The sequence below is a fragment of the Mirounga angustirostris genome, unplaced genomic scaffold (assembly GCF_029215605.1).
Source record: "Mirounga angustirostris isolate CCGP_5_RB_7025 unplaced genomic scaffold, mMirAng1.0.hap1 SCAF_2, whole genome shotgun sequence".
NCBI lineage: Eukaryota > Metazoa > Chordata > Mammalia > Carnivora > Phocidae > Mirounga > Mirounga angustirostris.
Genome location: NW_026991710.1, coordinates 40498916 through 40523359, shown reverse-complemented (window position 1 = coordinate 40523359; position 24444 = coordinate 40498916). Strand labels below are relative to the sequence as shown.

The 24444-nt window shown below is 36.8% G+C and overlaps 1 protein-coding gene across 9 annotated transcripts in view; it reads left to right on the top strand.

Annotated features, from left to right (window-relative positions):
• The window catches only part of FRYL (FRY like transcription coactivator), a 259892-nt gene that overhangs the window by 138147 nt on the left and 97301 nt on the right, over positions 1-24444 (top strand). For 6 of the 9 annotated variants that reach the window (XM_064584457.1, XM_064584458.1, XM_064584459.1 and 3 more), the window contains 9 exons: positions 6144-6223; positions 6849-6929; positions 8704-8872; positions 9162-9254; positions 13821-13919; positions 14925-15026; positions 18117-18161; positions 21377-21480; positions 23179-23287. In XM_064584457.1, the coding sequence (XP_064440527.1) occupies positions 6144-6223; positions 6849-6929; positions 8704-8872; positions 9162-9254; positions 13821-13919; positions 14925-15026; positions 18117-18161; positions 21377-21480; positions 23179-23287 (882 nt within the window). The remainder of the gene's footprint in view (positions 1-6143; positions 6224-6848; positions 6930-8703; positions 8873-9161; positions 9255-13820; positions 13920-14924; positions 15027-18116; positions 18162-21376; positions 21481-23178; positions 23288-24444) is intronic. The other 3 variants (XM_064584461.1, XM_064584460.1, XM_064584462.1) reach the window with 1 other exon arrangement.

Genomic DNA, 24444 nt, shown 5'->3' with positions numbered 1-24444 from the left:
GGACAAGAATCAATCTCCAATTGTATTATACTCGATTTTTCATTCTCTCAGGGCCATTGATTATAGAGTTCCAGTCTGTTGTCTATGTTTTAAGGTAGGGAAAGGGAAACTTGCTCAAGGTTATATAACTAGTAAAAAGAGAAGCTTTGGCTTGATTAAACCAAAATCCATGGTCTTTCTACACTTTTATCATTATAGTGAAGAAAATGTTTTTATTTATTGTATAAAGGTTTGATTATAGTTTACTTATTTTATTTTTTTAAAGATTTTATTTATTTATTTTGACAGAGAGAGACACAGTGAGAGAGGGAACACAAGCAGGGGGAGTGGGAGAGGGAGAAGCAGGCTTCCCGCAGAGCAGGGAGCCCGATGTGGGGCTCGATCCCAGGACCCTGGGATCATGACCTGAGCCGAAGGCAGACGCTTAACGACTGAGCCACCCAGGCGCCCCGATTATAGTTTACTTATAATAAATTCATCAGCTTGGTGTGTAAAAAAAGGAGCACTTTGGGAATACTGTTTTGAGTTTCTTCTTAATATGAGATAATAGTACTGTCCTAAAAAGAGGTATTCAGAGTACCAAGTAAAAGATTGTCATGCCTCTACTTAATTGATCAGCAATGTTCTGAAATTCCTATATCGACAGAACATGACTGTTACACTTCTATGAGGAAGTGTCTGCCTATAAAAGATTGAAAAGCTTTTTTTAATTTTTTTTTTTTTAAAGATTTTATTTATTTGTCAGAGGGAGAAAGAGAACACAAACAGGGTGCGTGTCAGGCAGAGAGAGAAGTAGGCTCCCCAAAGAGCAGGGAGCCTGATGCAGAACTCGATCCCAGGACCCTGGGATCATGACCTGAGCTGAAGGCAGATGCTTAACCAATGGGGCCACCCAGGTGTCCCTGAAAAGCTTTTTTTTTTTTTTTTTTTTTTTAAAGATTTTATTTATTTGAGAGAGCAAGAGAGAAGGAGCAGGGGAGAGGGAGAGGCAGACTCTCCACTGAGCAGGGAGCCTGATGGGGGGCTCGATCCTGGGACTCTGGGGTCATGACCTGAGCCAAAGCAGATGTTTAACCGACTGAGCCACCCAGGCACCCCTGAAAAGCTTTTTATAATTATATAGTCAATCATGAACTTCCTAGTTAAGTATTTCTAGTTGCTAAAGAAATCCTGGGTTTAAAATTTAGTCTTCCAATGTGGGACAGAGGTTGAGATTATTCTTGTAGAGTCTGAATTCTTGAACCTTCCTGTGTAGAATAAATTCCGTTTCTGTACAATTTATTAACATGGGATTTTCAAATCTTGGCTTCTACAAACAGATGAATAGACTTCTCTATCAGGCTACTACTTTTAAAAGGTTCATTGAGAACTAAGAAAGGTAGAGTTTGGATTACAGCTGCTTCCTCACTTAATCCCTATTTGATTTTGTGATGAAGCACATTTTCTTCATTTTCTTCAAATTGGATTCCAGGTACAGGCCTTTAGGATGGTCCCAATTTCTAGGAAATCTGAGACAAATGCTCTCTCTGATCCTCCTCTGTTCAACAACAAATATCAATCTGCCTAGCCAAGATAAAGCTATAGCCTTCCATCCTGGAGTAAAAGTTCACCATGAGCCTTTCAAAGCTGTGTTAGCTGCATGCCTCCCTCTGCTTGGACAGCATTTTATTTTATTTATTTATTTTTAAGATTTTTATTTATCTATTCGACAGAGAGAACACAGGCAGGGGGAGGGGCAGAGGGAGAAGCAGGCTCCCCACTGAACAGGGAGCCCGATGCGGGGCTCGATTCCAGGACCCTGAGATCATGACCCAAGCCGAAGGCAGACCCTTAACCGACTGAGCCACCCAGGTGCCCCTGGACAGCATTTTAAAACGCTAGTATTCTCCTCTGTGTTGTGTGAGTTTAGTCACTTTCTCATTGAGCTGAATACACATCAATGAGTAGTTACTTACTGGATTTCTTGTATCTCTTGTCCCTTATTACAATGTAATTGTGGTTACTGTTTCTAATGCCTCTCTTCTATTTACTAGGTTTGAACTAGCTCCTGATCGTTATTCAGGACTAAATTCAGCTCCCTCTTGATAGGCTCCTGATTTACCTTTGTAGATTTTAAATAAAAACCTCCCCTTTATCAAACCCTCAAGAAACATTCCCTGACCATCTCTGAATAATTAGAGTTCCCTGCTGTTCTTTCCCCCAGTCTAGTTTGTGGCTTTCTTGATAAATTAAAATCTCTATTATGATTTTATCCTATTGATGAGGTGTTCTGTAATATATATAGTTAAAAAAAATAGGGAAATGTGGAATTCCTATGTGTTTTGTTTTAATTGGACTTCGGGCCACAGAATGGGATAAATCATGATCCTGGTTCAAGGTACACTGTTATCATTGGTCTCTGTGTGGCTGCCTTTGTATTTGTTTACAATATAATGGTTACCTGTAGGCCCAAAAAACCCGATAGCTTAAGCCTAATTATGTGAATCTCTCCTAGTTCACTTCCTGGCTATTCTCTTACCATTATACTGATTTTTATGTTAATTATTTTCTTTAAAAAATGTTTTCATATGTTTGAATAGTAAGTTTTTCTTGTCTTTGAATTTTCTTTAAAAATGTATCATACTGTATGTTGTCCTCTGGGACTTACTTTTTCACTCAACATTATGTTGCTAGGATTAATCCATGAAGTGTGTAGCTATACATAATAATTTTCTTAGGCATATAATTGCTAGTGTAGTGGAGCTCCACCCTCTTAAGTTCATTCCTGGAGCCCTACAAATTAAATTGAGAAACATCACATTAACAGGAGAAAAGGTTTATTACATACGCATATGGAGGTCTTCATGGAAAAGAAGTTGAAGACAAAGAATGGTTGGCCCTAAAATTTAACAAAGAGCAGTACCTTGTGAAGTGACAAGACAAAGGAAAAGTGTCTGGGCTTCTAGGGGTGGTAAATTGGGGGAAGGAAAATCTATGGGGGAAACTAATGGAAGATAAGGGCTGTTTAGTAAGCTTTGTGCAGACCTATCTCATTGTCAGCTTTCTGGTTCTGATGATAACGGTTGTTGTTTTCTTGGTGTGGGAAAGAGAGGGGAGACTGCTTTTAGGCAGAAAAAGAAAAGCTGGAGAGCTTTTCTTGCACCTGCTCTTTGTCAGTTGCCTTCAGCTCAAAATAATTCTCATGCCAAAGTGACATATTTTGAGGTGGCATACTTGATCTGCTTCACTTGATTGTTGGCTATATAAAAAATTGATTTAAACTTAACACCAGCAATGTCTATAAACCTCATTCATTTACATTATCTCTACTATTTGGTATTGTCAGACTTTTCCCCATTGAGGAGGTGTAAAATGATACCTTGTGTATTTTCATTCTCCTTATTACTAATTAAATCAAGCTTCTCTTCACATTTATTAGAAATAAGCCCATCAAAGGACAAAAACAGAAAATTATAAAGCCTTGCCAAAAGCCTTTAAAGAAGTGAAAAGATATTCCATGTGAATGTAGAATACAGTTAGCCCCAAATTGATGTATAGATTGATTGCAACTCCAATGAAAATCCTGACATTTTTTGTGTACCTTCGAAGGGTGACTCTAAGTTGAATATGGAGGAACAGTGGGCCAAAAATGGCTAAGCTCTCTCTGAAGAAAAATAAGGGGGATTTTCAGTACCAGACATCAGAACTTATTCATAAAGTCTAATAATGAAGACTCTATGATTTTAGTACCAACATATAAAAATTGATAGAATAGTGAGCTTTTTCAAAAACAGACCCACACATATATAGACCTTGAATATATATCAGTGGTAACTTTTATAATCTTTGATCCATCAGTTCCTTCTTTTGGACTCTCTCCCATGGAACTATACAAGTATATAACATTAAACGTACACGATGTTTATTGTATCGCATTATATTGATTATTGAAAATCTGGAATGAAATGTTCAGCAATAGGAAGCTCATTGAATAAATTATAATATGCTGAGTAGTATTGGCCATTGAAAAGAAAGGAGGAGCTTGAAGTACTGACGTGGAAAGATGCATCATTTTAAGAAAACTCAGGTGTGTAAAAAAAGACACATAGACCAGTGGAACAGAATAGAGAGCCCAGATATGGACCCTCAACTCTCTGGTGAAATAATCTTTGACAAAGCAGGAAAAAATATGCAATGGAAAAAAGACAGTCTCTTCAATAAATGGTGGTGGGAAAATTGGACAGCTGTATACAGAAGAATGAAACTCGACCATTCTCTTACACCATACACACGATAAACTCAAAATGGATGAAAGACCTCAATGTGAGACAGGAATCCATCAGAACATAGGCAGTAACCTCTTCTACATCAGCCACAGCAATTTCTTTCAAGACACGTCTCCAAAGGAAGAGAAACAAAAGTGAAAATGAACTTTTGGGACTTCATCAAGATAAAAAGCTTCTGCACAGCAAAGGAAACAGTCAACAAAACAAAGAGGCAACCCACAGAATGGGAGAAGATATTTGCAAATGACACTACAGACAAAGGGCTGATATCCAAGATCTGTAAAGAACTTCTCAAACTCAACACCCAAAAAAACAAGTCAAAAAATGGACAGAAGACATGAACAGACATTTCTCAAAAGAAGACATACAGAAGGCTAAGAGACACATGAAAAAATGTTCATCATCATTAGCCATCAGGGAAATTCAAATCAAAACCACACTGAGATACCACCTTACACCAGTTAGAATGGCAAAAATTGACAAGACAAGAAACAAATGTTGGAGAGGTTGTGGAGAAAGGGGAACCTTCTTACACTGTTGGTGGGAATCTAAGTTGGTACAGCCACTTTGGAAAACAATGTGGAGGTTCCTCAAAAAATTAAAAATAGAGCTACCCTATGACCCAGCAATTGCACTACTGGGTATTTACCCCAAAGACACAGATGTAGTGAAATGAAGGGCCATATGCACCCCAATGTTCATAGCAGCAATGTCCACAATAGCCAAACTGTGGAAAGAGTGAAGATGCCCTTCAACAGAAGAATGGATAAAGATGTCCATATATACAGTGGAATATTACTCATCCATCAGAAAGGATGAATACCCAACTTTTACATCAACATGGATGGGACTGGAGGAGATTATGCTAAGTGAAATAAGTCAAGCAGAGAAAGTCAATTATAATATGGTTTCACTTACTTGTAGAACATAAGGAATAGCATGGAAAATATTAGGAGAAGGAAGGGAAAAATGAAGGGGGGCAAACTGGAGGGGGAGATGAACCATGAGAGACTCTGAACTCCTAGAAACAAACTGAGGGTTTTAGAGGGGAGTGGGTGGGGAGATAGGTTAGCCTGGTGATGGGTATTAAGGAGGAGGGCATGTATTGCATGGAGCACTGGGTGTTATACACAAACAATGAGTCATGGAACACTACATCAAAAACTAATGATGCACTGTATGGTGACTAACATAATAAAAATAAATAAGAAAACTAAGGTGTGTATGTGTGGGTGTGTGTAGGAAAAAATCTGGAAGGATATATACTAAGCTATTAATAGTGATTATAAAAGGGGGATGGGGCAGGGATTTTACTTTCTGGTTTAAACATTTTGATTTGTTTTATGGCTTAGGAAGGAGCATTTAAAGAATTAAAACAAAGGTATTTAAATGACAGATTTCTAATAGGAACAAGGCCACAAATAGTTTTAAATTGGAAAAGTTGGTGTCGTTTTGGCTACTGTTTATGATAGAAAATCAAGACAAATGGAATGTGTGGCTGGCTCAGCCAGAGATTGCTTTCCTATTGGTGTCGCAGAGAGGTACACGTGGGTGTCTTTGTAATTTCCGGGCAGTAATAATTACAGTCACATCAGCGATCGCGACTGCTTTTTCCGCTTTATGGGCCAGAGTTCAGGGATTTGTGATTATGAAGCTAACGTTCTTAAATTTAGAGCCTATTAAATTAGATGGGTAACTGAATTCTCAGACAAAGTAACATCCTTAGAAAAAGGGAAGATTGACTAAGTAGTAGTAGATCATATCATGGAAATGGAAACCTGGTTATTTATTGATTTAATGAGTTGAAATGTGGAGAACACTCAGAAAAGACTTGTAACCTACTTAGCTCTTGCTGACTTGATAATTTTTTTGTTCTAGATTCCTGTTCATCCTGTGCCCGATCCCTTAGTTCATGAAGTTCTAAACTTAGCTTTTAAGCACTTTAAACATAAGGAAGGGTAAGTAAAATGCTAGCTTGGGGTCATTGTTTTGTCTGCTGGCCAGGTTTAGACCATTTAAGTATAATTCAAACTCTCATTGATTATTTGTTTTTAGAGTTCAAAGCAATTTTTCTTCCTTTCTTCCTTTCCTTTCTCTTCTTTGTTTCTTTTCTTTCTTTCTTTCTTTCCTTTCTTTCCTTTCTTTCCTTTCTTTTCTTTCTTTCTTTTCTTTCTTTTCTTTCTTTCAGAATCCACACCAAATGCTTATAGAAAAGGTGTTTTCTGTTGTTGGTTTTTGGTCTTTTGGTTTTAAGGCTCCATGCCCAGTGTGGGGCTTATACTCAAGATCCTCAGATAAAGAGTCACATGCTGTACTAACTGAGGTAGCCAGGCAGGCGCCTCCATAGGAAAGATTTTATTAAAATAATTCTTAAAACTATTGATTGGATTTACATAAGAATTAGAAGGTTAGATTTCATGACAGTAAAATCCAGATAGAAGAAAATTCATGTGGTTTTTATTATCCTATAGATGAATCTTCAGAGAAAAAAAACTGTATAACACCCTGATAAGAAATTTTCAGATTTATTAGGGAGAGTTTGTAGAAAAATTTGATAATGCATTTGTTCTCTTGTTGTTTTAGATATTCAGGAACCAACACTGGGAATGTGCATATTATTGCAGATTTATATGCAGAGGTGATAGGGGTTCTTGCCCAATCAAAGTAAGTGTTATAAATCCTGATTTCAATTTGTGTTTTAGAATGCTTCATTACTAATATAATAGTTTTAGATCTATTTTTTTTTCATATTTATTTTGAACTCCACCTTTTATTACTTAGCTGCTCTATTCCTTAGAGGATTTAAAAGTTAAATCCATACATTAATTTCACAACTTGTTTTCATTTATTTGGGGTTTTCCGTAAATGTCTGAATTGAGGAAGTTGGAAATTACCAGGAATAGTCAGGACATTACCTTATTGCCTATTTTTAACTATTCTATGAGAAGTGTTTTTTTAAGTCTTTTTAATTTTTTTAGAACTCTACAGAGCTAATAATGACTTTTAATACTTTCTAGTTGAGTACTTTCATTTCTGAGTGCAGTGTCTTCCTCCTAATTACCTTATTTGTTTTAAAACGCACCAGAGTTTTGGATAGGTAGAAGAGATACCAAAAAAGAAAAAGGAGGTAATAGATTACTCCATAAAGGTGTTGTTCATTAGGAGTTACACTTATTGAATTGCCTTGAACCATCATTATAGTAAATAGTAAAAAAGTTTGTCTTTAGTATCTTGTGGTTGCTCTGAAGACTATGGAAGATTTTGAATTTCCTTTGTTGCTACTGGGAAATTTGTGAGGTAAAAAGTTATCAATGAAGATTTTCTTGATGTCATTTAAAGAGTCTTTGGTCCTGAAATCATCAGATAAAAACCTTTCTAAATTCTAAGAAGCCAACTACAATTCTTGTTAATGTTTAGTTCCTGTGATTTTAGTGACTAATAATTATTATGAGAAATTTAATAAAAGAGAAAACCCTTGGATTCTAGTGTTATTGCAATGGGAAGGTTTTTATCCACTTTATATTTTCTTTATAAAATGCAAAAGAATACATTCGTGGAAAATGGTATTGTATTCCCCAAGACTCAAGTGGAAGTGGATAAGTAGTATTTTCTATCATGTATCCGTATTTCATTAGTATGCACTATTTTTTCCCCCCTCTGTAGTCACTGACAATTGGAAAATATGCTTCATTTGTCATTTTTATTTTCAGGAACTGGTTTCCCCAAGTAACATTAATAGTAAAATCTTGAGCTGTTTGATATTTTGTAGAGGGGGGAAATTAAGTATTATTGGTTATTAAATTGTTAGGTATCTTTTTGGAGTGTAAACAGAAAAACACCCCTTATCAGTTGTGGTCATTTGAATCCAGGATGGTGCTTATATTTGAAAGCATTTCGGGTTCTTTCGCTTATTCCCATTGTGTGAGACCATGTTCTCCCATTCCTCTCCTTCAGTTTTTCTCCAGTATAAGGAGAAATTAATTTTAAGTGATAGTGGTCTAAAACTGATTGGTTCATGTCTTTGAACAAATTTGTAGTCCCTAATTTGTTCTCCGTATAACTCAAATTAAAGACTTTATAAAAAGGAGCCTTAAAAATTAGACACTATCTGATTTACAGGGGGACGTTTTATGGGTGGATTATTTGATTTTGTTTTTATTATGATTATTAAATGGTAATGGAGCTGTACTGATGCTATGATAGGAATAAAGAAATCTTATTTTATCTCCTTATAGAACTTGTAATTTTAAAATAAATGAACAGCGGATTCGGAATGACAAATAACTTTGTTTTTCTCTATGCTTTTCTGGTAATTTTGAGGAGGGCCAAGAAAAGAGATGATGTTTAGGTACAATATCTAAAGATTTCCATGTTGAATATCATGTGGGAAGTTAGTGTTTTAAATTCATATCATATTATATATTCGTGTATATTAAAGGTTTCAGGCTGTGAGGAAGAAGTTTGTGACAGAATTGAAAGAACTACGGCAAAAGGAACAGAGCCCACATGTGGTTCAAAGCATCATCAGCTTAATAATGGGAATGAAATTTTTTCGAGTGAAAATGTATCCTGTAGAAGATTTTGAAGCATCATTTCAGTTCATGCAGGTGATATACTTTCTCCATTGCAAGGATTAGAATTAGCCTCACAGGTTATTCTTGCTCTTCATGACTTTTTAAAAGAAACAAATGTATATAAATTAATGACATCATTATTAATTCCTTACTCCAACTGTTAAATTTGTCACAAGTGTGAATTAACTTTCTTTTTTAATTTGAGCATGTTTTGACCTTAGCTTTTTGGTAAAATGACAGTATTTACAAAATTATCATGATATGAAAATTCTTAAATCTTCCTCTTTTGTGAACTTAATATTATACCTCTTTCCCCCTCAAGGAATGTGCTCAGTATTTCTTAGAAGTAAAAGATAAAGATATAAAACATGCACTTGCTGGTTTATTTGTGGAGATTCTTATCCCTGTAGCTGCTGTAAGTATATTTTTATTTTTATATTGTATGTGAAAGGTACCTTTTTGTGGAAGAAGTTGCCACATGAAATAGTCTTACTTTCTGGTAATTTCATAGACTAATAAGTGGAAACTTGGAATATAATGTGGATATGGGGAAAATGGTTATTAGCCAAATGCTAGTAGAGCATTGATTAGTCTTTTAATTAAAAGAATGGGCCCAGGTCCTTAAGATTCAGAGACTGTTAAGAGGGCGGAGTATTTGCAACCTAGCTTCTAGGTTATGCCTCTAGGTAACGGCCGCCTGAAATAGCTCAGTGCAACATACTGCATTTACTCATGGCTTTTCCTTCCTACGGTGTGGTGGCCATTTTAGTAGCCTCTGAAGAAATTAAAAGTACTGTAACATGTACCTTGGCATTTACAGGACTGTCTCGATTTTAAATGTTCTGTAGTTGCTGCTGACATTCATCATACTTGTCAAACTGTATATTCTAAATTATTTAGAAGATAGTGCAGTCATACTTATAATAATCCTAACATCTAGGGAAGCAGATTTATAAAAGCCTTCCTTGGTATAAAAGCAGTGTGTCATTTGAAAATAATTTTTGCAGTTACTAGTAACAGCATGCTATAAATAGGATTAAGGGATTGTACAATACTTAGATGCCAGGTTTTTTATTTCCCACGGGTTTTTTTTTCCCTAACCCAACTCAGTTCTGTATATGTGATATGCTACTCACTTTCAGTATACTACACACTGCTGTGTAAATATTCTTTTCATATATATCATTTCATTTTTAAACTTGAGGTAAAATTGACATATAATAACTATGCATACTTAGAGTATACCGTTTGACCTTTGTATGTACCAGTGAAACCATCACGACAATCAAGATAATGTACATATCTGGAGATCCAGGGTGGCTCAGTTGGTAAAGCATCTGACTCTTGATTTCGACTCAGGTCACAACCTTGGGGTTGTGAGATCGAGGCGCGCGTCGGGCTCCGCACTGGGCATGGAGCCTGCCTAAGTTTCTCTCCCTCTGCGCTCCCCCGCAAAAGATAATGTACATATCTATCACACCCTGAAAGTCTCCTTATTTTTTTTTTAATTCCTGCTTCCACTCACCCCACCTTTGGGCAGTGCAACTATCGATTGTCTTTCTATCACTCCACGTTAGTTTTGGTTTTCCTAGAATTTCATATCAATGGAACTTTACAGTACAAAGCCATTTTTTGGCTTCTTTTTACTCTGCATTATTGTTTGGAGTTCCAGCTATGTTGTGGAATATATCAGTGGGTTTTTCCTCTTTTGAGTAGTATTTCATTTACATAGATATACCATGGTTTGGTTATGTGTTCACCTGTTTTTGAATATTGGGTGGTTTCCAGTGTTTGGCTGTTACAAATGAAGCTCCTGTGAACATTTATGCACAACTCTGTGTATGGGACATATGCTTTTATTTCCTTTGGGGGAATGTCTAGGAGTGAGATTGGTGGACCAAATGGAAGGTATATGTTTGATTATTAAAGAAATTGTCAAACCATGTTCCAAAATTGTCCCACATTTTGCATTCCAGGGGGCTGTGTGTGAGAGTTCTAGTTCTTCCACATCCTCACCAACTCTTGCTTTAGCCAATTGTTCTGGTTTTAGCCGTTGTACTGATGCATGAGCAGAGCCCAAATCGGGGCTGGATCCAATGATTAATGAGATCACGACCTGACCGGAAACCAAGAGTCAGAGGCTTAACCAACTGTGCCACCCAGGCACCGTAATATATTTTAAAAATACGTTTTAGATGCAGATATTTTATCAGATATATGCTCCATTCTCTTAACCGTCTTTGGAAGAGAAGTTTTGATGAAGTCTGATTTATTATTTTGTTCTTTCAGCAGTTGTGCTTTTTGTATCATATCTAAGAAGTCTTTGCCTAACCCAAGGTCTCAAAGGTTTTCTCCTATATTTTAGTTTTAGGATTTAATTTTAGGTTAGTGGTCCATTTTGAGTTAATTTTGTGTATGGTTGAGGTATGAACTGATTTTAAGTTTTTGTTTTGTTTTTACATATGATATCCAGTTGTTCCAGCACCATCTGACCATTTGTTGACAAGACAGTTCTTTCTAAGTAGCTTAGTTTTTTGTTTAAAAAATCAATTGGCTGGGGGGCTCCTGGGTGGCTCAGTCAGTTAAGCATCTGCCTTCGGCTCAGGTCATGATCTCAGGGTCCTGGGATCAAGTCCTGCCTTGGGCTCCCTGGAGTCTGCTTCTTTCTCTCTCTCTCCTTCTGCCCCTCCCCACCTCTCATTTCTCTCTCTCTCTCACAAATAAATAAATAAAATCTTAAAAAAAAAAATCAATTGGCTCTATATGTGTGGGTCTATATATCTGATTCTCTTACATTCCATAATGGTTTTATAAATGATAGGTTTATTTTATCAAAAAGAAAACAGACTATTCACATGGCTAAAAACTGGAGTGGGAGGCTATCTGACTCAAACTACCTGCAAAGCTGTAATTCATGACTTTTGTTCATACCCATTAAAAAAAAAATCTTCAAATATTTATAAGTAAATATTCAAGACAGGTATAGAAAAAAATCATGCCAGTCACTGTCATTAATATTTGAAATTCTTCACTTTCCTTACAATTCCCTATCCACCTTTTCTAAACATGCCCTAGACAGGACCTGAATACCACAAATCAATTCATATGAATATATAGATCACAAGCCATTTAATTCAATATTATAAAATATAAGTCTAAACTACAGTTTGATTCGCAACATGAAAATAAATTTCTCCACATTTAAAATTTTCAACTAAAATAAAACCTGAATACATGGAGAGTTACTAACTTCCGCTTCTAGCCAAGATGGTATAATTTATAAAATCATTTATAAAACCGTCAGTTTTGGTCTATTATCATTAGTACATGTACTTCAATTTCTTTTTCTAGAAGTGGTTTGAATTACTGCTTATCCAATCCCAGGTTGTCATTGGTGCTTCCCCCTTATGTGAAAATCTGGTTTTGCCGGGTACCTAACTGGGATTAGGTTGTATTTTTAAGGTAATTAAAAGGAGCAGGTTGTAGGAAGAAAGACCCTTGACTGTGGTCCATTAATACTGTGTTACCTGATTCTTCTTTTTTGCCATGTTTGCTTTGTTTGCTAAGGCAGCCCTAACAAAGTACCCCAAACTAGATGGCTTAAACAACAATTACTGACTCACAGTTTTGGTGGCTGGGTGTCCAAGACCAAGGTGTTGTCAGGTTGATTCCTCCTGAGGGCCGTGAGGGGGAATCTGTTCCGTGCCTCTCACCTAGGTTTCTGATGTCTTTGACATTCCCTGGCTTAGAGAACCATCACCTGAACTCTGCCTTCATTTTTACATGGCATTCTGCTTGTGTGCGTCTTTGTCCAAATTCTTTTTTTTTTTTTTCTCAAGGACACCTGTCATGTTGGATTAGGGTCCCCGTACCCCAATAGGACTTCATCCTAACTTAACTAATTACATCAGCAATGACCAAATTACATCTGCAATTTCCAAATAAGGTCACACATTATTTGGTACAGGTACGCAGAGTTAGGATTCCAGTATCTGAATTTGGGTTGCGGGAGAGGTGACAGTTCAACCCATAGCATCCACTCTGCACATAGAGCTCCTTCTGTCTGGAACATTCTTGCCTCTTTAATAACCTCCCCCTCCCCCCCCCCCCCCCGCCCTTTGCCTGGTTGGACTCTACTTACTCATTCATTACATGTATGGAATGCTTTCTTTGTATCAGAGCCTCTTCTATGCAAAGGGATTGCAGGAATGATCAAGGTAGGAAAGACTCCCTGCTCTTAGAGAGCTACTTTTAGTGCAGACAACAGATAGTCATCTAGTATATAAAATATATAGTATGTAGATGGTGATAAGTACTATGGAGAAATGTAAAGTCAGGTGGGGGAGAAGAATTGCTGAAGGAGTAAGGAAGTTGAAATTTTAGATAAAGTGATTAGGTGAGACCTCCACCTCAAAAGAGGTAGAAACAACTGAGCAAAAACTAAAGGAACGAGGGAGTAAGGTGTGCTGTATCTGGGAGAAGAGCTTTTTGGGTAGAAGAAACCAGGGCAGATGCCCTGAAGTAAGACCACGCATGATATGTTCTAGGAACTGCAAAAGCTAGCTGATGCAGTTGGATCCCAGTGCAGGAGGACAGAATAGTGGAGGGCAAGGCCAGAGGTTACCTGGGGAGCTATTGCCCTATTTCAGGGAAGAGGAGGTGGATTCAGCGAGGTGTTACCTCCTTGTGGAGGTTTTCTTCAGGGGCCCCTTCTGCGTTCCTGGAGCACCGAGAATTTCCTCTTGCAGCATCTGTTTGTTGTAGCACATGCTCATTGCCTGTTCCCTTACTTGCGTTCTCAGGGCAGGGGCCAACTTCCTCTTATTTACTGAACAAGTTGGTCATTTGGCAGTTTGCAGGACTTTGCTGAGATAGTCGTGAATTATTAACCGATTTCAAACCTTACAGAAATTTCTTGTACTTCTTGTATAGTTTTATCTAATGTTTGTAACCATTTTCTTTCTTTCTTTTATCTTTCTAGGCTGTTAAAAATGAAGTGAATGTTCCCTGTTTGAAAAATTTTGTGGAGATGCTTTATCAGACTACTTTTGAACTGAGCTCCAGAAAGAAGCATTCATTGGTATTGAAAAACATTCAAACCTCTCAGTATTTCATTAGGAGTTAGAATAATTGATTTATGAATTCAGGAGAGATTTCAAAGTATTATAAAATATCCAAAATGCAACATAAGAGCAAGTTTTATATATTTTTCCTGCTCTTTTTAAGACTTTCTATTCCTAATTGGACTAGCTCTACAATTGATAGGTTATTCAGACTTCATTCTAGGTATTTACCTGTCTTGACAGGTGCTTTAAATTATGTATTATACTATGTGGGAAGTTGACTATATGCCTATTAAACCATAAATTCCTTTATTTTATATTATAATTAATTGCACTCAGAAGTATTAGATTATTTAGGAACCATTGCCTGTCTAATTGCATCATTCCTATTCAGAGATTTAAGGCTCCCCCCTCCCCCCACTTAACCACCCACTTCATATAATGTTAAAGGAGTTTCTGTAAATTTTTATGCAGCTTGGAGAAAGTGTGGAGAATTAGACAAATACTTGACCACTTAAGATAGAAATCTAATAATGAATAAACAGTGATTGTGCCAGGCATTGAGCTAAGTGCTTTGCATTCTTTGTTTTACTTTAAGCCTCCCAACCCTGTAGGAGATACATAATTATTATTCAGCACTCCACATGTTAGGAAAGTGAGCCTTGGATCACTTAATGTATCCACCCTGAAGTCATGCACCTGGCAAATAGAAAGCTGAAATTTTAATGCCAGTTTGTCCTTGATCCCAGGGCCTGGGTTCCTAACCACTGTATTGGTTGAAGGAGCGATGCGTCTACGGAAAATAAAAGCATGAGATGAGATAGATTAAGGAGTTGTTCTTATAGAAAATTTGCCCGTTATCATTTTTTTATTAGATTACTCTATGAGATCGTACTTCTTATGACAAATGGGAACACTGCCTAAAAACATCTACTTCTCTTTGTTGATGAGAATAAATATAATTTACAGATCCAGTGCTTTTTCATGAAAAATGTTAATCCCCTTTTCCCTGTCTCCTACAGGCTCTATATCCACTAATTACCTGCCTTTTGTGTGTCAGTCAGAAACAGTTTTTTTTAAATAACTGGCATATTTTCCTACAGAACTGTTTGTCACATTTAAAGGTAAGATGTAATCACATTCTGACCTGTAAATATTCTGACTGTAGTATATTCACTTATGCATATATATTGAACAGTATGTAATAAAACTTTCATTATTATTGGTACATTTGAATGGTAATACTTTACCATATTGCTTTTCTTATACATCTTTCTTTCTGTGGAGAATCATGTATTGACATGAATAAACTTTTGACTGAAAATTTAGTTTGTCTTAATGAATGCAAAAGTGTACATTTTTAACAACTGTTGTTTATATTATCTTAGACCTAGCAATATTTGTTAATAAATAAATTCCTTTAGAATTGGCAGAGTATTAATCTTACAGAACCCTCCAGTTACTTATTTTGTGTTTCATTTTGAGAAAATTAAGTAATGTCCCTAGTCTGAAAATGAAACAAGCCTTGATAATAAAATGTCACTAAAAGCACATTTAATGTAAGCATGCCCAGCCAAATCTAAAAGCCTCGTGTTGGTTCCACATGGATACAAAACTCCTGAAATGATTCTGCCTTGATTCAAGAGATAGTTGTTACTAACACTATTTGGCACATCCATGTCCGATCTCTCTTAGTGTTGTCAACAAAAGTGTGTGATAGTAGGATCTTTATCTTCCCAAGATATTATGCTAGCAGGATCTAACAGGATCTTCTTCTGTGGATAGGAGCTCAGCTAATGTCTGACATGGAACATGGCACTGCTCCTTACCTGCATGTCATGTAAATCCTTGATTTGAACACGATTTTGATGCATAGATGGATATGTTTGAATATTTGCTTACAAGTAGAAACATGACAGACATGACATTTCATTTCCTGTTATTCCTCTGAGTTAGGGATAACATTGAAAACTTTTATACTTTGAAGACAATGAAAGCAAGCACAGCTAGATTAAATGACTTTTCTCTGACCCTATAGGTCATTGGGGTATTTGAGAAATAGGACTGGCTCTTCTTTCCCACTTTGATAATGGTCCACTGAACAACATTATCCTATATATATTTTTTCCATGACTTAATATATCATTGTCAAAAGTGCCTTGATTACTTAAAGAGGTATACAGAAAATATAAGTCTTTGAAAAACATTTTTGGTTATGTTTCTCCTAGATACACATCAATATTATTCATACTTGCATGAGAATTAATATACTCTCTTTGCTTTCTTTATGAAAATTCTCAGGACCAAATCGAGCTTATTAAACTTTTTATGTCATGCAACCAGAAAATAGGTTTTATTTAAATAATTGCATTAAACTGTTTTCTGTCCTCATTTTGAAAAATTCATACAGATACAGGGACTGAAAGGGAATTGATCATTTTCTGGGTGGTATGATTTTCCATAATTTTAATAAAAAATTTGTAGACCTGCATTAAGTGTTTCCTGAAAGGTTGCTTTGTTTCATGACAATTCATACTTTTCTGTTGCTTGTTGGAGTTTTTTATATATATACGTTTTCACCTAACATATTTGCAATTCTTTCGCAGTACCTTAACTTTTATTTTTTGTCTTAAGGCTTTCATTTAAAATGCTGTTTTCTTTGAACCTTTACCTCCTATTAAATATTTCTGGCATATTGTTCATTTTCCTTAATGGCAATGTCAATCTGCCAGGCTAAAGGAGATAAGAGCCACCTTAGCATGAATATTTGGAATATAGTTGTCTTGGCCATTAACCCTTAACTTACATTAAGGCTCTATTCAGCAGAAATTTTATGAATTGACTCCTATTTATTAAGTTTTAGATACTGTGGCTACACTACAGTTGAGGTAAGGCATTAAGTATGCAGGAAAAAAACCTACACTAGTTATCTGTTGTAACATATAATTTATTTGTTTTATATATAGGAAAAACTGGTTCAAGATAAAGGCCTAAAGTGATTTTTTTTTTAAGATTTTATTTATTTGCGAGAGAGAGAATGAGAGACAGAGAGCAGGAGAGGGAGGAGGCTCAGAGGGAGAGGCAGACTCCCTGCTGAGCAGGGAGCCCGATGTGGGACTCGATCCCGGGACTCCAGGATCATGACCTGAGCCGAAGGCAGTCGCTTAATCAACTGAGCCACCCAGGCGCCCTAAAGTGATTTTGTTTTGAGATTCAAGTAACCTCTTGATTTCAAAAAGAACTATAACAGTTTTTCATTTGTTAGACTTATGACTTCTTAAAGGTGGTTTTTATTAATATTTACCATATGCTAGATGCTCTAAATATAGTATCTCTTAATTCTTATTGTAAAAGAGGCTGAAAGAAGATAAGTAACCCATATTCAGGGAGCCAAAAAGTGATAGAGATAGGATCTACATCTAGATCCATTCAGTTCCATAACTTTTGCTTTTTGAGGTCCACCTGTTACCTTTTAATGGACTGTAAGGAATTTTGCTGTACTGAATATTTTCAGAAAATACTTGGCTATAATTCTGGGATATTAAAAGGCATTATCCTCTAGAGCCATAAGAATAAATAGGATACATTTTCAAAACACTTTAATATTGTTCACTTTTTTATAAATGACCGTACTAGTTTTTGAAGTTGGCAACCATGAGAAATGGGCTTTAGTCCTGTAGGCCCATAACTAGCATGAGAAAGCATCCATTTATAGTCACAGAAAATGTTAAATCTGTTATTTTTGTCCTAAACAGAATTTGGTAGTTTCCTAGTTCCCTATCTTTATATCAGTTAAGGTCACTGTGTGAAAAATGATTGCAAAGTTTCTGAAGAATAATTGGAGAGGGGTGGGGTGGGGATAATAAGAGTAGATATCCTATAGAAATAATTTGAAGATTTTATTTTTTCTATAGTGCATGCTTATTTTAAAAATTTACACTTGCTCAGACTCAAATGCAGTGCTTTGAGAGGAAAATTTAAGGTAGTTAAAAATTTAACTATTTTCTCTTAGTTCGAGTATAGGAGATGTATCCCATGATGCCCGAATTACAGGATTTTTTTCCTTAGTGTTTCTGGCCACTATCTTGGAACTTTCAAATTTCTTCTAAATAGAGACCTTGGTGAAGAGCTGTCTTGTTTTGTGCTTATTTTCATCTAACATGCATGTGCTGCATCTCATGTTTATGTTTGCTGTCTCACATTGCTTTATTTAGATGCCATCTAACAACAGTATCAGAAAACAAATAGAAACCCTCCAGGTGAGTTGTGTTGACGGTACAAAACAAAATACTGCTTTATCTCCTTTAAGTGTGGCTTTTTTTTTTTCCTTTACCCGTTGTTGCATTGCATGTCTAATGTATTTATTCCAACCTGCTTCTCCTCCTATAAGACTAGCAAACAGCAGGGACACTCAGCAGGGATAATATTAATGTGGCCCCAAGAAGATGAATTTACGGGCTAGAAGGGATCATGAATGTTGATTCTTAACCCAAATCCTCAGTTTTAAAATAGTCTGTTTAACTTATTGTCTAATTAACATTACCTTAATTACATTGTTATAAATGGAACTTTAAAAAACATTTTCCAATGAAATTGAGGTAGTAGCTTAGATTGTGGATATGATTTTTGATGCTTGTCTTTTTAAAACTTTCATAGGGTTCGGGTTCTAAACAAAATATTTTGGTTTTGGTTCCCAGTAGAAAAAAGGGAAAGAAACATTAAAATGATTGCTGCCAAACATATTGGACATATCAGAGCTTTATTGGATTTTAATTTATGTAACAATCTGATTATTCATTTTATACCAAAATTGTGACTCAGCAATTATATATATCTTTGTTTAAGGCTCAAATCAATTTAGGATGTTTTTATTATTCAGACATGTATAGCAGCATTTTGGTGAATAAATAAGCGATCATTGCTTTATCATTTTTCATCTGGTTTTGGCATTGTTCAGTATAGAGTAACTCTGCTTTGTAAACATAGTAGTCCATCTTAGGAAATTTGAAAGTCCAGTTTTTTTATTCCAGATACATCAACTTTTAACATAAGATAACCCAAATACTTTATTAACCATAAGATAAAAGAACATTTTTTAATGCAGAATTGGACTTAAATATTTTTAATATATAACTTATATATTAATTTGTATTAGTCCTATTTTGAAAACATAATTTAATAATGTGAAAATACTATTTGGAGTATACATATTATATTTTGATATCTTGGATTTAAATGATAGAAAAGAAAGTTATGTGACAGAAAAGAAAGTACTACAAAAAGCTTGGTTGTTACTAGTAACATGCATATATTCCACGATATTTTATATGTTACTTTAGTTACATTAGTAAGAAATTAGTAAATACTGGGGAGTGTATTTGAAATTTGGAATCATAATGGATTTAGCAATGGAAGGAGGGATTGATGTTGAGACACTGACCAGCAAAATACTTGATATTCCATTCTTTTTTTTTTTTTTTAAGCGGTCGGGAGGGGCAGAGGGAGAGGGAGAGAGAGAATCCTTAGCAGGCTCCACACCCAGCGTGGAGCCTTACTTGGGGCTTGATCTCAGGATCAAGCTTGAGGCTTGAGGTTATGACCTGAGCCAAAATCAAGAATAAGTTGCTTAACTGACTGAGCCACCCAGGCACCCCAATATTCCATTCTTAAATATATCAATTCCTCATATAGATGTGTAAAATTATATTTTCTAGTGGCTGTTTTTTTTTAATCCTCAATTGTTACCTTTTTTTTTTTTTAAAGTTTTTATTTATTTGAGAGAGAGAGAGAATGAGAGACAGAGAGCATGAGAGGGAGGAGGGTCAGAGGGAGAAGCAGACTCCCCGCCAAGCAGGGAGCCGATGCGGGACTCGATCCCGGGACTCCAGGATCATGACCTGAGCCGAAGTCAGTCGCTTAACCAACTGAGCCACCCAGGCGCCCCCTCAATTGTTACCTTTTTGCATTGCTTTTAATCATACTTAGTTGTCCATTTCTCTGTATCTTAAGAAAACGTAAAATAGAGTAGCTAAATTACTTAGTACTTTAAAACTACCTTTTGTTGGTTGCTGTATATAAAACAATTGTTTAACAATAAAAAGTCCCCCAAATGTGGGGCACCTGGGTGGCTCAGTCAGTTAAGCATCTGCCTTCGGCTCAGGTCACGATCTCAGGGACCTGGGATTGAGTCCCACATCAGTCTCCCTACTCAGTGGGGAGCCTGCTTCTCCCTCTGCCCCTCCCCCTTGCTCGTCCTCTCTCTCTCTTTCTCTGAAATAAATAAAAATCTTAAAAAAAAAAAAAAAAAGTCCCCAAACCAAATTAATGAATGCTAATTTATAGCAATCAGTGCATCCTACAACCAATCAACGTGCATAAAGAAATGCTCCTGGGGCGCCTGGGTGGCTCAGTCAGTTAAGCATCTGACTCTTGATTTTGGCTTGGGTCATGATCTGGGGGTCGTGTGATCAAGCCTGTGTCCGGCTCTGCACTGGGCGTGGAGCCTGCTTAGGATTCTCTTCTCTCCCTCTCCCTCTGCCCCCCACCCCCAAAAATGCTCCTGATGAAGGTGACCATTAGCTGCATTTTCAAAATTCACAATTAAATCTCATTACATGACTCTCGTTATTTGTTAACTTTACTTTTTATAATAAGTAGTGTGAAGAAAAAGTTTACAGATCAAATTGTGATTGAAATGAAATAATTTTCTCATTCTAAATGATAATTTAAATAATTTCTCATGGTAAATAAGATGTAAAGGTATAGTAGCTAACATGTATTGGGCATTTAACGTGTGCCTGGCAGTGTTCCAAGTGCTTCCCACGTCATAACTTCCTTGATCTGTGAGGTGGGTACTATTTTATCTCCACTGTAGAGATGACAAAATTGCTTGTGGCACCAGGTGATAGAACAGTGCCCAGAGATGGGCTTTGGCTAGTCATTCCTGATTTCAGAGTCCATGCTCTCCATGCTCTATTCTATATTCCCTTATAAGGATAATCACTCAATAATATTTCTCATTTTTTCATAAATGCAAGTATCTATAATAACTTTTGGTGTTCTAAATTTTAACTATATGGGCTGCAGTGAATTACTCCAAAGATTAGTAATCCTTCCATCATGATGTCAATATTGTGTTAACCATTTTTCTACCACATTTTTCTACACCCAAGTAAGTTGATGTGTGTATAATTTAGGAGTTCTTTAAAATGTTAATATAATATTAAACTAATACTAATACTTTACTGTTTTGTTTGAGAGTCTAAGGAATGGCTCAGGATTTCCTTATTTATGGTTACCTTTCAACCTTCTGTACTTACCATATACCAAACTTATATTTACATTTTTAAACCTGCTTTAGATTGAAAGAAAGGAGTGGGGTAAGGGCTTTTAGTTGTTGATAGACTGTATTTGATCTGAAATGATTACAAGTAGTTTAGTAAGTTTATTTTTATTCTCTTTTGTTTTTAAACAGAATAAAGATCCTAAAATGTCTCGAGTTGCACTGGAATCTTTGTATAGATTGTTGTGGGTTTATGTAATTAGAATAAAATGTGAAAGCAACACTGTAACTCAAAGGTGAGTGCCTTTGTATTAAAGTGTATTTTTAGGAGTACCTGGGTGGCTCAGTCGTTGAGCATCTGCCTTTGGCTCAGGTCATGATCCCGGGGTCCCAGGATTGAGCCCCGCATTGGGCTCTCTGCTCAGCAGGAAGCCTACTTCTCCCTCTCCCATTCCCCCTGCTTGTGTTCCCTCTCTTGCTGTCGCTCTGTCAAATAAATAAAATCTTTTCAAAAAACGTATTTTTAAATCTTGGTAAAAAATACCACAATGATGGAATTTTAGTGAACATTATAGAGACCTCAAGAAGAAATATGGGGGTGCCTGGGTGGCTCAGTCGGTTAAGCGGCTGCCTTCGGCTCAGGTCATGATCCCAGGGTCCTGGGATCGAGCCCCACGTCAGGCTCCCTGCTCGGTGGAGAGCCTGCTTCTTCCTCTCCCTCTCCCTGCTGTTCTGCCTACTTGTGCTCTCTCTCTCTCTGTCAAATAAATAAAATCCTTAAAAAAAAAAAAAAATCTTTAAAGAAGAAATATGAATTCTCTTGACATCTTATGGAGAATAGGAAAAATGTTTGTTGTTTTTTAAATTTTATTTTATTATGTTAGTCACCATACAGTACATCATTAGTTTCTGATGTAGTGTTCCATGATTCATTGCGTATAACACCCAGTGCTCCATTCAGTATATGCCCTCCTTAATACCCATCACTGGGCTAACCCATCCCCCCACCCCCCTCCCCTCTAAAACCCTCAGTTTGTTTCTCGGAGTCCACAGTCTCTCATGGTTCATCTCCCCCTCCGATTTCCCCGCCTTCATTTTTCCCTTCCTACTATCTTCTTCTTTTTTTTTTAAACATATATTATTTGTTTCAGAGGTACAGGTCTGTGATTCAATAGTCTTACACAATTCACAGCACTCACCATAGCACATACCTTCCCCAGTGTCCATCACCCAGCAACCCTCAGTTTATTTCCTGAGATTAAGAATTCCTCATATCAGTGAGATCATATGATACTTGTCTTTCTCTGATTGACTTATTTCGCTTAGCATAATACCCTCTAGTTCCATCCCTGTCATTGCAAATGGCAAGATTTCGGGGAGTTTTGATGGCTGCATAATTTTCCTGTGTGTGTGTGTGTGTGTGTGTGTGTATACATATATATATATATATTATACCCCACATCTTCTTTATCCATTCATCTGTTGATGGACATCTTGGCTCTTTCCACAGTTTGGCTATTGTGGACATTGCTGCTCTAAACATTGGGGTGCACGTACCCCTTCGGATCACTACATTTGTATTTTTGGGGTAAACACCCAGTAGTGCAATTGCTGGGTCGTAGGGTAGCTCTATTTTCAACTTTTTGAGGAACCTCCATACTGTTTTACAGAGTGGCTGCACCAGCTTGCATTCCCACCAACAGTGTAGGAGGGTTCCCATTTCTCCGCATTCTCGCCAACATCTGTAATTTCCTGACTTGTTAATTTTAGCCAAAGAATGTTTGCTGTGGCTCAGTCGTTAAGCGTCTGCCTTCAGCTCAGGTCATGAGCCCTGCTCCGCGGGAAGCCTACTTCTCCCTTTCCCACTCCCCCTTCTTGTGTTCCCTCTCTCGCTGTGTGTCTCTCTCTGTCAAATAAATAAAATCTTTAAAAAAAAAATGTTTGCTGTTAATGTCATTATCTCTTTATGACTGAGTCTTTTTTTTTTTCTATAGTCGTCTTATGAGCATAGTGTCAGCACTTTTTCCAAAAGGTTCACGTAGTGTGGTTCCTCGTGATACACCTCTCAATATATTTGTGAAGATTATTCAGTTCATTGCTCAGGTGAGTGCTTTATCTCATAATAAACATATACATGCAACTTATGCATAATCTGTTATAGTAATTTGGCGTTTTAAAATTAGTTGCACATCTGAAAGCGTGATAACAAAACATTTATTAATATTGAATAGTGAAAAAATTAAAGTATGCTAGTACTTTTTTGGTGACAAAGTCAGTTTAAGTCCTTGATCTGCACCCTTGCAGAAGGCAGTGAGGCCCACGGGCAGAAGAAGCACGTAATTTAGGAAGGGTCTGGAAGGTCTCTCTCGATCCTACTTTTAAGCCGTTGACCTCTTGAGTGTATCAAAAGATTTTTGGAAAATTGTTCTCTCATGCATTCATCTAGTTTCTTAGGTACAGATACTAGAATCCACTGTAGCTAGTTGAGCCCAGAGGGGTCTTTGAAGGAATCTGGATGGGTCATAGAGTTACTAGTAGGACTACTCTGAATGGCTAAGAGGAAATTGCAGAATTGGGCTCTCAGGATGAGTGCTCCCTCTGCCACAAAGAGCTGCCAAGGGAGGAAGTCATCACATTGGCCTCAGAATCTTGCTGCTGCTGTGCTCCCCATCAGCCCCCATCAGTAGAAGCTTCCTTCCATCTCCTGTCCTCCTCCTCTTCCTCATGTATGCCAGTTCCCGTGGACACACATGACTATACCCTTTGGCAGGGTCTAAATCACATCCCAAAGCCCACTGTTCTGAGGAACCCTGGGAAATACGATATGAGCTTTCTCGTCTCTGCAGTAAAGGAAGGTTTATTAGAAGGGGGTTCAACAGGTGCTGAGTGAGCAAATCCCAGGTTTTGGCCACATTCCCTCTGGGGACATGAAGCCCGGGGTTACCTCATCAACTAAGGAAAATGCTTTGATTTCAGAATATTCATTGTGTCTTCTTTGAGCTGAAACTGTGACGATTTTGATGATTCAGATCATCTATAATGTAATTATTTTGAACAGTGAAGAAATAAGGAATATTTAAATAAAATTAATACATTTCTATTTACTGGAGCACAGAACTAATGATGATTCAATGGGTATAAATGTGTCGGTAAGGTGAATGAAAGCAAATTGTGCTTGAGAGCTTGTGTTCAGAAAACTTTTGCCTTTGGTGCACGTCTCTATTTTTTCTTACCCTCGGATCTCTCCCTTGGATTAATCA